The 15,981-nt window shown below is 49.3% G+C and overlaps 1 protein-coding gene across 1 annotated transcript; it reads right to left on the reverse strand.

The window, feature by feature from the left end:
- Positions 1 to 8,373: 8,373 nt before the first annotated feature.
- TMED10 (transmembrane p24 trafficking protein 10) lies at positions 8,374 to 14,160 on the reverse strand. Its single transcript, XM_069736238.1, has 5 exons — positions 13,903 to 14,160; positions 9,192 to 9,312; positions 9,051 to 9,124; positions 8,814 to 8,940; positions 8,374 to 8,734 (listed from the first exon to the last, which is right to left on the reverse strand). The coding sequence occupies exons 1-5, from the start codon at positions 14,119 to 14,121 to the stop codon at positions 8,613 to 8,615; spliced, it is 663 nt and encodes a 220-aa protein (XP_069592339.1). The 5' UTR covers positions 14,122 to 14,160; the 3' UTR covers positions 8,374 to 8,612.
- Positions 14,161 to 15,981: the final 1,821 nt, after the last annotated feature.

A 15,981-nucleotide genomic window follows, 5' to 3' on the forward strand; every position in this document is an offset into this window, starting at 1 on the left:
CAAAACAACGCACGCGTCCCCTATGTTAAACATAGGGGCGCGTCGCCGCTGCGTCGCCGGCGCAACAGCGACGCACATTGGCGGAACGCCAATGTGAACGTAGCCTAAACGACCTATTACCCTAATCTTCTGAATCAACTAATTAACTCTAAACACATGCAAAAGATACCTGAGGCTTTTATAAACTCCCTGCCTGGTTCATTACTCAAAACCCCCATCATGGGTAAGACTAGCGACCTGACAGATGTCAAGAAGGCCATCATTGACACCCTCAAGCAAGAGGGTAAGACCCAGAAAGAAATTTCTCAACAAATAGGCTGTTCCCAGAGTGCTGTATCAAGGCACCTCAATGGTAAGTCTGTTGGAAGGAAACAATGTGGCAGAAAACGCTGTACAACGAGAAGAGGAGACCGGACCCTGAGGAAGATTGTGGAGAAGGACCGATTCCAGACCTTGGGGAACCTGAGGAAGCAGTGGACTGAGTCTGGTGTGGAAACATCCAGAGCCACCGTGCACAGGCGTGTGCAGGAAATGGGCTACAGGTGCCGCATTCCCCAGGTAAAGCCACTTTTGAACCATAAACAGCGGCAGAGGCGCCTGACCTGGGCTACAGAGAAGCAGCACTGGACTGTTGCTAAGTGGTCCCAAGTACTTTTTTCTGATGAAAGCAAATTTTGCATGTCATTCGGAAATCAAGGTGCCAGAGTCTGGAGGAAGACTGGGGAGAAGGAAATGCCAAAATGCCTGAAGTCCAGTGTCAAGTACCCACAGTCAGTGATGGTGTGGGGTGCCATGTCAGCTGCTGGTGTTGGTCCACTGTGTTTCATCAAGGGCAGGGTCAATGCAGCTAGCTATCAGGAGATTTTGGAGCACTTCATGCTTCCATCGGCTGAAATGCTTTATGGAGATGAAGATTTCATTTTTCAGCACGACCTGGCACCTGCTCACAGTGCCAAAACCACTGGTAAATGGTTTACTGACCATGGTATTACTGTGCTCAATTGGCCTGCCAACTCTCCTGACCTGAACCCCATAGAGAATCTGTGGGATATTGTGAAGAGAAAGTTGAGAGACGCAAGACCCAACACTCTGCATGAGCTTAAGGCCGCTATTGAAGCATCCTGGGGCTCCATAACATCTCAGCAGTGTCACAGGCTGATTGCCTCCATGCCACGCCGCATTGAAGCAGTCATTTCTGCCAAAGGATTCCCGACCAAGTATTGAGTGCATAACTGAACATTATTATTTGTTGGTTTTTTTGTTTGTTATTAAAAAACACTTTTATTTGATTGGATGGGTGAAATATGCTAATTTATTGAGACAGGTTTTTTGGGTTATCAGGAGTTGTATGCCAAAATCATCAGTATTAAAACAATAAAAGACCTGACAAATTTCAGTTGGTGGATAATGAATCTATAATATATGAAAGTTTAATTGTAATCATTACATTATAGTAAATAAGCCGGATTACGTACCGGTAATGCTCTTTTAGTGAGTCCACGACAGCACCCCACATGAGAGAGAGGGATCCGCCCATAGGAACAGGAAACCTACAGAATAAAAGGAGGCGGTCCCCTCTCCTCCTCAGTTTAGTTACAGAGTATAAAAAGGGAACCGCAAAAGTGTTAGTATTCATTCTTATTCAGTCATATAAATTTCTTAACTCTATACAACCATTATTTGTGACCTTAAAGGAAAGAGCTGTGCATAATTTAAGGAGGGTAATACATGGGTGCTGTCGTGGACTCACTAAAAGAGCATTACCGGTACGTAATCCGGCTTTTTACCCTTCGCCACGACAGCACCCCACATGAGAGATTTTCAGAGAGTCATTATTTGGGTGGGATTACTGTATTAAGAACAGCTCTACCAAAGGTCAGATCAGAAGACGTGGACAGATCAAGTCTATAATGGTTGTAGAAGGTGTAGACCAAGTTGCAGCCTTACATATTAAATGGATCGGTACATCTGCTTGTTCCGCCCAGGAGGAAGCCATGGCTCGTGTTGAGTGCGCTTTTATACCCACTGGAGGAATCTCGCCTTTTGACGTATAGGCCAAGCAGATAGCATCTCTGATCCACCGAGATATGGTAGCTCTCGTGACCCCATGTCCTTTCTTGTGGCCCTGAAAGGAGATAAACAGAGCCCTACTCTCCCTCCATGTCTGACACCTTTCTATATAAGTCAGGATGGCTCTTCTGACATCTAAGGTGTGGAACTTATGATGTTCTGGAGTTACAGGTGAATCAAAAAAGGAAGGGAGAAATATTTCTTGTGACCTGTGGTAGTTGGACGCTACCTTAGGGAGGTATGAGGGGTCTGGTTTCAGGACTATCCGATCATGAAATATCAGTAAGAAAGGTGGGTCTACTGATAGGGCCTGGATGTCACTAACCCGTCTAGCTGAGGTTAGGGCTACTAGTAAGGCTACTTTATATGTTAGGATTTTTAAAGGTATTGAATCTAATGGTTCAAATGGAGAGCTTGTTAAGGCCTCTAATACTAGATTTAAATCCCACGGAGGTAGACGGGGAATATGGACCGGTTTACTACGTTCACAAGATTTTATGAATCTGGAGATCCACCTATTAGCTGCTATATTGCATCCATATAGGGCTCCTAATGCCGAGACCTGAACTCTTAAGGTATTTACAGATAGTCCTAACTCTCGGCCTTTTTGCAAGAACTCTAGGATAGGTGTGAGTGGAACTTGCTTAGTGAACGGTACCGTGTAGAAGTCTAAAAATTTATTCCATACCCTACTATATATTAGGGTGGTAGATCTTTTCCTGCTCAATAAGAGGGTGTTTACTAGTTCTGTTGAGAACCCTCTGGAACTTAATAGTTGCCTCTCAAATTCCACGCCGTCAAGTGAAGACCTTTCACTTGCGGGTGGAAAAAGGGGCCTTGGTACAGCAGCTCCTTGTCTGATGGGAGGATCCAAGGATCGCATAGGCACATGGTCTGGAGACAAGAGAACCATGGTCTTTTCGGCCAGAATGGTGCAATGAGGATTACTCTTGCCTGTTCCCTCCTGATCTTTCTGATCACTAGAGGAATCAGAGACATTGGAGGAAAGGCATATGCCAGTCTGAACCGCCAAGGATGGTGGAGAGAGTCCAACATATCTGGGTGATCCCTGGTGTTCAGGGAAGCGAACCTTTGTACTTGCCGGTTGTCTCTTGTGGCAAATAGGTCGATTTGTGGTATCCCCCATGCTTCTGTTATCCTTCTGAATATGAATTTGTTTAAGGTCCATTCTCCTTGACGCAACTCGTTTCTGCTGAGGTAGTCTGCCCTGATGTTCTCTACACCTTTGATGTGCAGGGCTGTTAAGGATGTTAGATGAGCCTCTGCCAGCTGAAAGATGTTTGCAGCTATGGTCATCAGACTTCCTGACTTTGTTCCACCCTGACGGTTCAAGTATGCCACTGCGGTGGAATTGTCTGAGTAAATTCTTACATTTGTTCCATGAATCTGCGGAAGAAAATGATATAAGGCACATTCTATTGCTTTTAACTCCTTCCAGTTGGAGGAACATATTAATTCTGTCTGATCCCAAGTATTTTGGGCCAGATTGTCTTCCATATGTGCTCCCCACCCAATAGGGCTGGCGTCGGTGGTAATTATTTTAGACGGGTCTATTATCCATGGCACACCCCGTGATAGGTGGTCCATGTCTAGCCACCAGGATAGCGATTCTAAGACATTACTGGAAAGAGTTATTCTACTTTCTAGATAACCGTCTTTCCCCTGAGCCGACAATACTTCGTACTGCAATTGACGGGTATGGAATTGTGCCCAAGGTACAGCAGGGATACATGATGATAATGACCCCAGTAAGGACATGGCCTTTCTTAGTGTCATGTAGGGTTTGCGTATTGCGTCTGATACCTTTGATTGTATAGTCAACCTCTTTGACTGAGGAAGAAAGCATTTCTGACTTACGGAGTCTAGCTCGATTCCTAGAAATGTCTGAACGGTTTCTGGATTCAGCCGAGATTTTTCGAAGTTGACGATCCAACCTAACTCCTGTAGGGACGAGATCGTATTAGATAAACGAGTTTTACATTGAAGTGCAGAGCTTCCTACCACTAGAAAGTCATCTAGGTAGGGTATTATCAAGGTATCTCGTTGGCGTAGATGAGCCATCACTTCTAGTATCACCTTAGTGAAGACGCGGGGAGCCATAGAAAGCCCAAATGGCATTGCAACATACTGAAAGTGACGAACCTTTCCCTCCAGGGTGACTGCTACCCTTAGGTACTGCTGATGTTCGGCATGTATGGGAAGATGGTAATAGGCGTCCTTTAAGTCTATTCCGGCCATGACACACCTAGGGAATAAGTTTTATGGTAGAACTAATGGATTCCATTTTGAAGGTATGATTACGCAGGAAAGAATTTAATTTTTTAAGATTTATGATGGTTCTAAATGAACCATCTGGTTTATTAATCAGGAATAAAGGGGAGTAGAACCCTTTCCCTTTTTGATCCTGGGGAACTTCTATCAGGACTTTTTTAGATAGAAGAGATAGGATCTCTATTTCTAGAGCCCTCTGTTGGTCCTGACCTTTTGGAGATGTTATTATGAAGGAATCCCAAGGGATTCGATCAAATTCTAATTTAAGGCCGTATTGCACAATGTCCAGAATCCACTGGCTGGATGTTATCTGTTCCCATTGGGGAAGAAAAAATTTTAATCTGCCGCCTACTTCCTGGTTAGCGGTATTTACGTCTCGGATTATGGGACCCGCTAAAAAAGGCACCTTTTTGCTTTGGGTCCTTCGACTCCCATCGCTCTCTTTGTTCAAGCGGCTTGTTCCTAGTAAAGGGGCGTCTCCTGAAGGCTCTCCTGTAGGATGGAAGATACTGGTTAGGGAAGCCTTTCTTCCTTTCACCTGCTTTATTCAGGAGTTCATCCAGCGTCTTCCCAAAAAGGAACTCACCCTGACAGGGAATCGCACAAAGTTTCGCTTTAGCTTGTGCGTCCCCCTTCCAATTCTTTAGCCAGAGTGCACGCCGGGCTGTGTTGACTAGGCCGGCTGACCTGGCTGCAAGACGTAGCGAGTCCACTGAGGCATCAGCTAGGAATGCTACTGCTTCTTTAATTTGAGGCAATTTCAGCAGGATAGATTCCCTCGAAGTTTTGCCTCTAATCTGTTCCTCCAATTGCTCCGTCCATACTAGTAGAGATCTTGCAGTACAGGTACTAGATATGGCGGGCCTGAACGCCCCCGTATTGACTTCCCAAGACCTCTTTAGTAAAGCTTCTGCTTTACGGTCCAGCGGGTCTGTCAGGACCCCTGAATCCTCCACTGGTAGGACCGACTGTTTGGTTGTGGAGGCTACCGCAGCATCAACTTTTGGCACCTTTGACCAGGTGTTTAGGTCTTCATCGCTGAAGGGATAGCGCCTTTTAGAGGATGATGGTAAAAACCCTCTATTCTGCTTGTCCCACTCCTTTTTAACAATATCTTTGATGGTTTGTATGACGGGGAAGGACCTACGTTTCCTCTGTCCTAACCCCGCAAACATTATGTCCTGTGCTGATTTCTTTTCTTTCCCATCTGGGCACCCCATCGTGCTCCTGACAGATTTTATTAAATTGTCCACATTACTGTTGGGAAGACAAAGTCCCCCTTCAGTCTCGGATGAGCTCGGCTGAGATCCCTCTTCGTCTGAAGAAATACATACACCCTCTGACTCCGAACTAACCGGAGACCGGGACCTGCTAGGCTGACGGGTACTGGCGCTACTTGTCTGCGCCAAACCCTGCATCTCTTCTCGGATAATAGCTCTGACATCTGAGGGAGTCATGATATTTTCCTGCCGTAGAGTTTGCATGATACACTCTGCACACAGTTTTTTGGCATAATCATCCGGGAGGGGCTGCGTACATAAAGCACACTCTTTATGCTTAGATTTGTGTGTCCTTTTCTTAGTCTAGAGGAAGGATACAGGAGGAACATATATCAGCATATAGGAAGAGACTCTTTCAAAAACTCACCCAGTGAAGCTGACAGGTACCGGTTCTGGAGGCGGAATTCGTTTGGTGGTAGAACTCTTCTCTGGAGGTCGGCCACCACTCTTTGTGCTGCTCCTCGTGCTTCTCTCCCTGCTGGGAGAGCGCTGTTGCACTGCGGGCAGGTGCGCTTCGTCGGCCGGTGAAGCCATTTCACACACACCGGCCCGACGCTAGCGCTGCATTTTTAAAACTGCCGCCCATTCTCCTGCCTCCCCGGACCAACCCGGAAGTGCTCCCGCGACTTCCGGGTTAGACGCGCCGCTCTCACTCACCATGCGGCAGCCGGAGGCTATTAAGCCGGCCGCTGCAGCGCGCGCGTCCTCACAGTGCCGGCCGGACCTACGGTGACCGGACCCGGACCGTGGATGTTTGGCCAGACGAGGGGGGAGGCTGCAAGCAGGGGCTCCCCCGCCGCTGCTTCTGGTACCGCAGCCCCTGCCGTTCCCACAGAAACCGGCGCAGGCGGGTGCATGGCCCAGGGATCCTCTTCATCTGTAGGTAAGCCGGGTCCCTGTAGGAACAGGAAACCTAAACTGAGGAGGAGAGGGGACCGCCTCCTTTTATTCTGTAGGTTTCCTGTTCCTATAGGCGGATCCCTCTCTCTCATGTGGGGTGCTGTCGTGGCGAAGGGTAAAAATGAAATTTAACACTATATGCTAATTTTTTGAGAAGGACCTGTATTTATGCTTTTTTGGTACTTGTCTCCAATTCTGGAATACTATTTTAAACTTGAAGGATTAAAAGTTATATTTTAGGGATCCTGTTTTTTCTTTTGTGGTTATTTTTTTCTATATACAGATATAATAAATGTCATTTGCCAAGATACCTGTCAATCCACATGTCAGTCTCATTTTTATCATGTCAGGCAAGAAGCTTTACAAAAACTAGTATGTGTATATTCACACTAACAGATCTGATATACCTTTGAGCTATTGTAAACGCATTAAATAAATTACATGTGCCAAGACACTTATCGATCACATGTCAGTTTTCAGTCTCTGCCTAGCTTGCAGGATAAACAAGACATTCAAGTTTAAGAACCTTCAACGCTTTACATACTTGTATGTATACATTCAAAGCAACAGATCAGACATATCAAATAGTAAATGAACATGTGCCAAGATACTCATCAATCTACATGCTGTGTGTCCTCTGGTCCTGGGTGCTGTTCCTCAGCTGTTGGGCTTCTTGCAGTCAGAAGCAGTCGAGGGCAAACAGTGAGCTGAGAGCTCAATTCAGAGTCAGAGCCCCGCTGCGTCCCAGCTGCTGCTGGAGCTGATGACTAGTGATGAGCTAGTATACTCGCTACTTGGGTTTCCCCGGGTGGTCTCCGAGTATTTTGGCGTGCTCGGAGATTTAGTTTTCATCGCCGCAGCTGCATGATTTGCTGCTGCTTGACAGGCTGAATACATGTGGGAATTCCCTAACAAACAGGCAACCCCCACATGTATTCAGGCTGTCTAGCAGTCGCAAATCATGCAGCTGTGGCGATGAAAACTAAATCTCCGAGAAATACTCGATCACCCGAGTGTGCTTGGAGAAACCCGAGTAATGAGCACTCTCGCTCATCACTACTGATGACTTCTCTGCAGCAGGGAGGTTTGAAGGCGAGCAAGCTCCTTCCTCTCCTCCAGAAGAGCGGTCACATGACTCACTGCCTGCACTCAGATTTGAGGCCTGTCATTCTTTCTCTCTGTTAACTCCCTGTGATCATGTTTGTACCGTGCTTGTTACTTTACATACATGCGCAGTACAAATGCAGAGGAAATAAAAGATAATCATTGACCGGAGGCAGGGACCCCTTTGGCTAATGCCTAGTTTGCCTGCCCCTAACGCAGGCCCTGAGTACTATGTATAGTAATATGGCCGCCCTTCTCCTCAGTGGTGATATAGTAATTAGAATTGAGAGAATCGATCACCGTATCTGAATTTGCCATATTTGTGCCATATTAGTACCCTATTTAGCCAAATTTATGTTTAACGATCAATTCCAAACATATGCGGTCACTTCTACTACTATTGACTCCAATGACATTCGGCTGTGTTCGGCGAATACTGCAAATGCAATATTTACAATATTCTCCGATCGTAATCGGAAACAAATTTTAAAAAATTCCCTCAACTCTAATAGTAACATATGTAGTAATATGGCCGCTTTTCTCAGTGACAGCAATAAACTCCATCCATTTGAGTTTGTCAGCTTCTTTAACCACAGTCTCAGATGTGACCCTTCTGTGTTCCTGTGAGGACCCCGGCCCTCTCCTTTTCACTGTCTCCATATGGTGATGGCACGTGAACACTCGGTAGACACACCACATAACCTACACAGATGACAAGAGACACAGGAACAATCACCCTTGTTTCTTTTTAATGTGAAAATGATGTATCCAAAATGTAGAGCAGGATCTGCAGAGCCCTGGCAAGAGGGCAGAGAGACGTGGGCCCCTAACAGCGCCGAGAAGACCCCAAAGGAATCATACAGATCCAAGATGTTATCTACAATCCTAGGAGCTGCTTTGGGGAAGTGGCAAAATAGTCCTACAATAAAGTCCCAAGATATTCACACCTGCAGGGAAAGGAGTCAGTCACTCTATCAGCTTCTTCGCCTTGAAAAAACGCCGCAGATAGAAGACCTGCCAAGTAGCAAGTCCCATCAGACAGCACATGGAGAAAATGCTGAAGTAAAGAACCCGGACATTGGTGGACTCTGAAAGAGAGAAGACAATGAGGAGCTGAAAACAAGGAGATCACGGCCCATTGGCGCAAACTGCGGGGTGGGGACTCACCATTGGTATCTCTCATCTCCTCTTCTCTCTTCTTCATGTAGGCAAAATCATTGACAATAGATTCCGACAAATCCTCCAGACGACGCAGCTCAACCTCCAGAGGCTTCAACTTCTCCACCTTAGCAATCTACGAGACAGGACCAGAGAGACAGTCAGGCAAGGGGCCGTGAATGAGGTGGGCTTCAACAAAAAGGGGGGTGGGAGGGGAACAGGATCCCATGTAGGGTATGAACTCACCTCCTCATAGTTCTTGGCTTCTACTCCATGTTTCATGTTCAGGACGACCATCTGATCGGGAGCACGTCCAGCCCCTGGAGATACAGATGTAGCTGTAAGGGTCCTCCACGTCCTGGCCCCTCACCCAACCATATTACCAACCTGCAGGGTGCTTGCTTTCAAAGCAAACCTCAAACATGTCGTACTCCTCGGTGGTGAAGGCAAACTTCCCCTTCGTGGCCTCTTCCTTGGAGTAAAGGATGTGGTTGGAGGAGTCCGTGATCTACAAAAACAAAAAAACAAAAACAGGACAACACTCCAGTCATGTGACTGAGATACATGCAAACTCCTCCCTCAGCTCTAAACCCTCCCTTATATAATGGCAGTCTACACTATGACAAACCAGACTTCAGCCTCACCTCACAGCACAGATCCTCAACGCTCCACCCAAACATTACATAGAGTAGCAGAATCCCATAAATCCCAGGGTCACATCTGCAGATATGACTCCAGCACCCAAGCGTCCACATCAGTACTAGGACACAGCTGATACCATTCCCACAGGACAGTGAGGAGTCCCCAAGGACAGCCTGGCAGCTGCAGGGGTCTCACGTTCAGGATCCCCTCCTGTATATTCTTTAGGGTATGTGCACACGTTGCGGATTTTGCTGCGGATCTGCAGCGGTTTTAGTTTTCCATGAGTTTACAGCAGGGGTGTCAAATGGCATTCCTCGAGGGCCGCAAACCATGCGTGTTTTTAAGATTTCCTTAGCATTGCACAAGGTGCTGCAATCATTATGTGTGTAGGTGATTAAATTATCACCTGTGCAGTACAAGGAAATCCTGAAAACATGACCTGTTTGCAGCCCTCGAGGAATGCAGTTTGACAACCCTGGTTTACAGTACCATGTAAACCTAAGGAAAACAAAATCCGCAGTGCACATGCTGCGGAAAAACCCCGCGGAAACGCTGCGTTGTTTATTCTGCAGCATGTTCATTCTTTGTGCGGATTCCGCAGCGGTTTACACCTGCTCCATAATAGGAATTCGCATGTGTAAAACCGCAGGTGGAAACCGCACAAAATCGGCGGTAATTCCACAGGTAATCCGCAGTGTGGTTTACCTGCAGATTTACCAAAACAGGTGAAGAAAAATACACAGGGGTTCCATCTACATGTGCACATACCCTTATTGTTAGGACAGTGAGAATCTGGAATTCCTCTCGGGTGGTGATGACGAACTCAGTTGTGGGGTTCAAGAGAGGCCTGGATGTCTTCCTGGAGCGTAACAATATTGTATCATACAATTATTAGGTTCTTTAGAAGGACGTAGATCTGGGGATATATTATGACGGAATATAGGCTGAACTGGATGGACAAATGTCTTTTTATCGGCCTTGCTATGATACACACATGTATATCCCCTACAAAGAGGGACAAATTATATATATATATATTTTATTATAACGCTGGGAGCGTCACTCTACTCTGTCCGAAGCCTTTATAGACTGCGCAAGCGCCGGCGCAGTCTGGACCCCACAGAGTGACGCTCCCAGGAGATCGCGGTATGCGTAATCACTGAACACACACCGCGATCTCCAACGGATAGCAGGGACGCGCCAGGAGGGTGAGTATAAGCTATATTCACCTGTCCCGATCCAGCGCTGCATGTGGCTCCGTGTTCCGGGTCCTCTGCCTGTGACGTTCACAGTTCAGAGGGCGCGATGACGCGCTTAATGCGCGCCGCCCTCTGACTGAACAGTCACAGCCGGAGGACCCGGAAGAAGCGGCATGCAGCGCTGGAACGGGACAGGTGACTATAGCAAGTGCTGGAGGGGTGGGGGGGGGGGGCCTGAGCTAGCGGCGATACCGGCACCTGACCCCCACAGCACGCCGGTGTCCCCGCATGCTCAGGCCCCCCAGCACTCGGCGCCCAGCGACGATAGGCGAGTATGGTATTTTTTTTTATATATCGCAGCAGCATACGGGGCATATAATACTATGGAGCATGTTATGGGGGCCATAAACCTTTATGGAGCAGTATACAGGGCATATGGATGGGAGCAGCAAATTACAGAACTGTGGCGCAGGATGGGAGCAGCGCATGTCAGAATGGGGGCGCAGGATGGGAGCAGCGCATGTCAGAATGGGGGCGCAGGATGGGAGCAGCGCATGTCAGAATGGGGGCGCAGGATGGGAGCAGCGCATGTCAGAATGGGGGCGCAGGATGGGAGCAGCGCATGTCAGAATGGGGGCGCAGGATGGGAGCAGCGCATGTCAGAATGGGGGCGCAGGATGGGAGCAGCGCATGTCAGAATGGGGGCGCAGGATGGGAGCAGCGCATGTCAGAATGGGGGCGCAGGATGGGAGCAGCGCATGTCAGAATGGGGGCGCAGGATGGGAGCAGCGCATGTCAGAATGGGGGCGCAGGATGGGAGCAGCGCATGTCAGAATGGGGGCGCAGGATGGGAGCAGCGCATGTCAGAATGGGGGCGCAGGATGGGAGCAGCGCATGTCAGAATGGGGGCGCAGGATGGGAGCAGCGCATGTCAGAATGGGGGCGCAGGATGGGAGCAGCGCATGTCAGAATGGGGGCGCAGGATGGGAGCAGCGCATGTCAGAATGGGGGCGCAGGATGGGAGCAGCGCATGTCAGAATGGGGGCGCAGGATGGGAGCAGCGCATGTCAGAATGGGGGCGCAGGGTGGGAGCAGCGCATGTCAGAATGGGGGCGCAGGGTGGGAGCAGCGCATGTCAGAATGGGGGCGCAGGATGGGAGCAGCGCATGTCAGAATGGGGGCGCAGGATGGGAGCAGCAAATGTCAGAATGGGGGCGCAGGATTGGAGCAGCGCATGTCAGAATGGGGGCGCAGGATTGGAGCAGCGCATGTCAGAATGGGGGCGCAGGATTGGAGCAGCGCATGTCAGAATGGGGGAGCAGGATTGGAGCAGCGCATGTCAGAATGGGGGCGCAGGATGGGAGCAGCGCATGTCAGAATGGGGGCGCAGGATTGGAGCAGCACATGTCAGAATGGGGGAGCAGGATTGGAGCAGCGCATATCAGAAAGGGGGAGCAGGATTGGAGCAGCGCATGTCAGAATGGGGGAGCAGGATGGGAGCAGCGCATGTCAGAATGGGGGCGCAGGATGGGAGCAGCGCATGTCAGAATGGGGGCGCAGGATGGGAGCAGCGCATGTCAGAATGGGGGCGCAGGATGGGAGCAGCGCATGTCAGAATGGGGGCACAGGATGGGAGCAGCTCCTGACAGCATGTAGACCATATACCAATATAATTGCTCGCCAGCCGGGCGTAGAACGGGTTCAATATATATATATATATATATATATATATATATATATATATATATATATATAATTGTCTAAGGGTTTTTCCATCTGTCTGTCTGTCCTGGAAATCCCGCCTCTCTGATTGGTCGAGGCCGTCAGGCCTCGACCAATCAGCGACTGGCACAGCGACGATGATGTCATAATGGTTGCCATGGCGACGATGATGTCATAAAGGTTGCCTCGACCAATCAGCGACGGGCACAGTCTGCCGCGAATTCGCCTCGACCAATCAGCGATGGGCACAGTATCAACGTAGATGTCATAATGGAAACAGGAACACTCTTTCTCTCTCTTGTGTCTACAAGACTGGGGAGTTCCACCACTCCTCTTGGGCTATCTGCACAAAAGCTGTTCTACCCTGTATGCACACATGGATTTTTCCTCTCTGAACCCTGTTCACACAGGTTATATACAGATGATCAGGTTTTTAAATACATCAGATAGGGATTGCATACATTAGTTAGGACTGCTCTGATAAGGGTATACCGTGAAGATTGGTAGAGCAGCTTAGTATACATTTTTTGCAAAAAACGTATCAACCAAATACCCTGTTTTTACATCTTTTACTAGCACTTGCGGATTACTGCAACATTTTTTCAAACTGAGTGTTTTTGGTTTTACTATTCTCTTTTGTGTCTTCAGGTTTCTTGGTGGTGTGTGAACATGATCATACAGACTTGTTCACTGTGCAAGTAGCCCATGTGTTCCTGTTTCCATAATTGTTCTCTTGTGTCTACAAGACTGGGGAGTTCCACCACTCCTCTTGGGCTATCTGCACAAAAGCTGTTCTACCCTGTATGCACACATGGATTTTTCCTCTCTGAACCCTGTTCACACAGGTTATATACAGATGATCAGGTTTTTAAATACATCAGATAGGGATTGCATACATTAGTTAGGACTGCTCTGATAAGGGTACACCGTGAAGATTGGTAGAGCAGCTTAGTATACATTTTTTGCAAAAAACGTATCAACCAAATACCCTGTTTTTTACATCTTTTACTAGCACTTGCGGATTACTGCAACATTTTTTCAAACTGAGTGTTTTTGGTTTTACTATTCTCTTTTGTGTCTGTAGATGTCATAATGGTTGCCATGGCGACGATGTCATAAAGGTTGCCTCGACCAATCAGCGATGGGCACAGTCTGCCGCGAATTCTGGAATCATCTTTGTCCATATACTACGGGGACATGCATATTCTAGAATACCCGATGCGTTAGAATCGGGCCACAATCTAGTGTATGTATATATATATATATATATATATATATGCACAGGGGGGTCCTACATACACACACACGTATATCCCCCTATACAGGGGGGTCCTACATACATACACACGTATATCCCCCTATGCACACGTATATCCCTGTACAGAGGGGCCCTACATACACACGTATATCCCCCTATACACACAAGTAAATTCCCGGCCTCTTGCATACGGGTCAGGGAACAAGAGATTATAGACAGTGCGCATGCTCCCCCTCCCCGATGTAGGGGGCCGCGCAAACCCACGGGCACCTCTCACCTTCAGGCGGACTTGGCCCTCGCCGTGCGGTTCGGATACGTCGTACTCCCCAGTGACCAGCACGTCTTTGTGGATCTCCTCCCGCAGACATTTGCGACCGTTGGGCGGCAGCTGGAAGGAGATGGCGGTGACGGAGCCGCAGAGCAGCGGCAACAGCAGCGCTGGGATCAGCAGCCGGGAAGCCATGGACACAGAGCGGCCTCGCGCACCCGCCGCCATCACCGACCTCAGCACTTCCGGCCAGTCCCTTCTGAGCTGGCCGCTCCCCATTGGCTGCGCACATCACGTGACACAGCACGGCAAGTCCGTGCACCACTGTGACAGTCAGCTGCCATGACTGCGGCGATAGACATTAGTGATACGTGAAGTGACTGAGCCTATGTTGGATGAGTCTGCTGAGGGAGTCCGTACTCTGAGAGAGCGACTGTACCATGCTGCCATCCCTAATCCTGTACCTGGTGATGCCGTATCCAATCCTCTCTGGTGTGATGCCATTTCTAATCCTGTAATGCCGCATCTAATCCTCTCCCCGGCGATGCCGCATCTAATCCTGTCTTGGTCGATATATCTAATCCTCTTGCGGGTGATGCTGTATCTAATCCTGTCCCATGTGAGCTGTATCTAAATCTCTCCCGGGTGATGCTGTATCTAGGGCGACGCCATAGCTAATCCTGTCCCGTGTGATGCTTTATCAAATCCTCTCTCCAGCGGTGCCGTATTTCATCCAGTGACGAGTAATGCTGTACGATTGATGTTGTATTTAATTATGCCCCATGCGATACCTTATTTAATCCTATCCCAAGCAATGCCGCATCTAATCCTGTCCCGGGCAATGCCATATCAAATCCTGTCCCGGGCGATGCCGCATCTAATCCTGTCCCGGGCGATGCCATATCAAATCCTGTCCCGGGCGATGCCGCATCTAATCCTGTCCCGGGCGATGCCGCATCTAATCCTGTCCCGGGCGATGCCGCATCTAATCCTGTCCCGGGCGATGCCGCATCTAATCCTGTCCCGGGCGATGCCGCATCTAATCCTGTCTTGGTGGATGACGCATCTAATCCTGTCCCGGGCGATGCCGCATCTAATCCTGTCCCGGGCCATGCCGCATCTAATCCTGTCCCGGGCGATGCCGCATCTAATCCTGTCCCGGGCGATGCCGCATCTAATCCTGTCCCGGGCGATGCCGCATCTAATCCTGTCCCGGGCGATGCCGCATCTAATCCTGTCCCGGGCGATGCCGCATCTAATCCTGTCTTGGTGGATGACGCATCTAATCCTGTCCCGGGCGATGCCGCATCTAATCCTGTCCCGGGCCATGCCGCATCTAATCCTGTCCCGGGCGATGCCGCATCTAATCCTGTCCCGGGCGATGCCGCATCTAATCCTGTCCCGGGCGATGCCGCATCTAATCCTGTCCCGGGCGATGCCGCATCTAATCCTGTCCCGGGCGATGCCGCATCTAATCCTGTCCCGGGCGATGCCGCATCTAATCCTGTCCCGGGCGATGCCGCATCTAATCCTGTCCCGGGCGATGCCGCATCTAATCCTGTCCCGGGCGATGCCGCATCTAATCCTGTCCCGGGCGATGCCGCATCTAATCCTGTCCCGGGCCATGCCGCATCTAATCCTGTCCCGGGCCATGCCGCATCTAATCCTGTCCCGGGCGATGCCGCATCTAATCCTGTCCCGGGCGATGCCGCATCTAATCCTGTCCCGGGCAATGCCGCATCTAATCCTGTCTTGGTGGATGATGCATCTAATCCTGTCCCGGGCGATGCCGCATCTAATCCTGTCCCGGGCGATGCCGCATCTAATTCTGTCCCGGGCAATGCCGCATCTAATCCTGTCTTGGTGGATGATGCATCTAATCCTGTCCCGGGCGATGCCGCATCTAATCCTGTCCCGGGCGATGCCGCATCTAATCCTGTCCCGGGCGATGCCGCATCTAATCCTGTCCCGGCCGATGCCGCATCTAATCCTGTCTTGGTGGATGACGCATCTAATCCTGTCCCGGGCGATGCCGCATCTAATCCTGTCCCGGGCCATGCCGCATCTAATCCTGTCCCGGGCGATGCC

The sequence above is a fragment of the Ranitomeya imitator genome, chromosome 1 (assembly GCF_032444005.1).
Source record: "Ranitomeya imitator isolate aRanImi1 chromosome 1, aRanImi1.pri, whole genome shotgun sequence".
Lineage (NCBI taxonomy): Eukaryota > Metazoa > Chordata > Amphibia > Anura > Dendrobatidae > Ranitomeya > Ranitomeya imitator.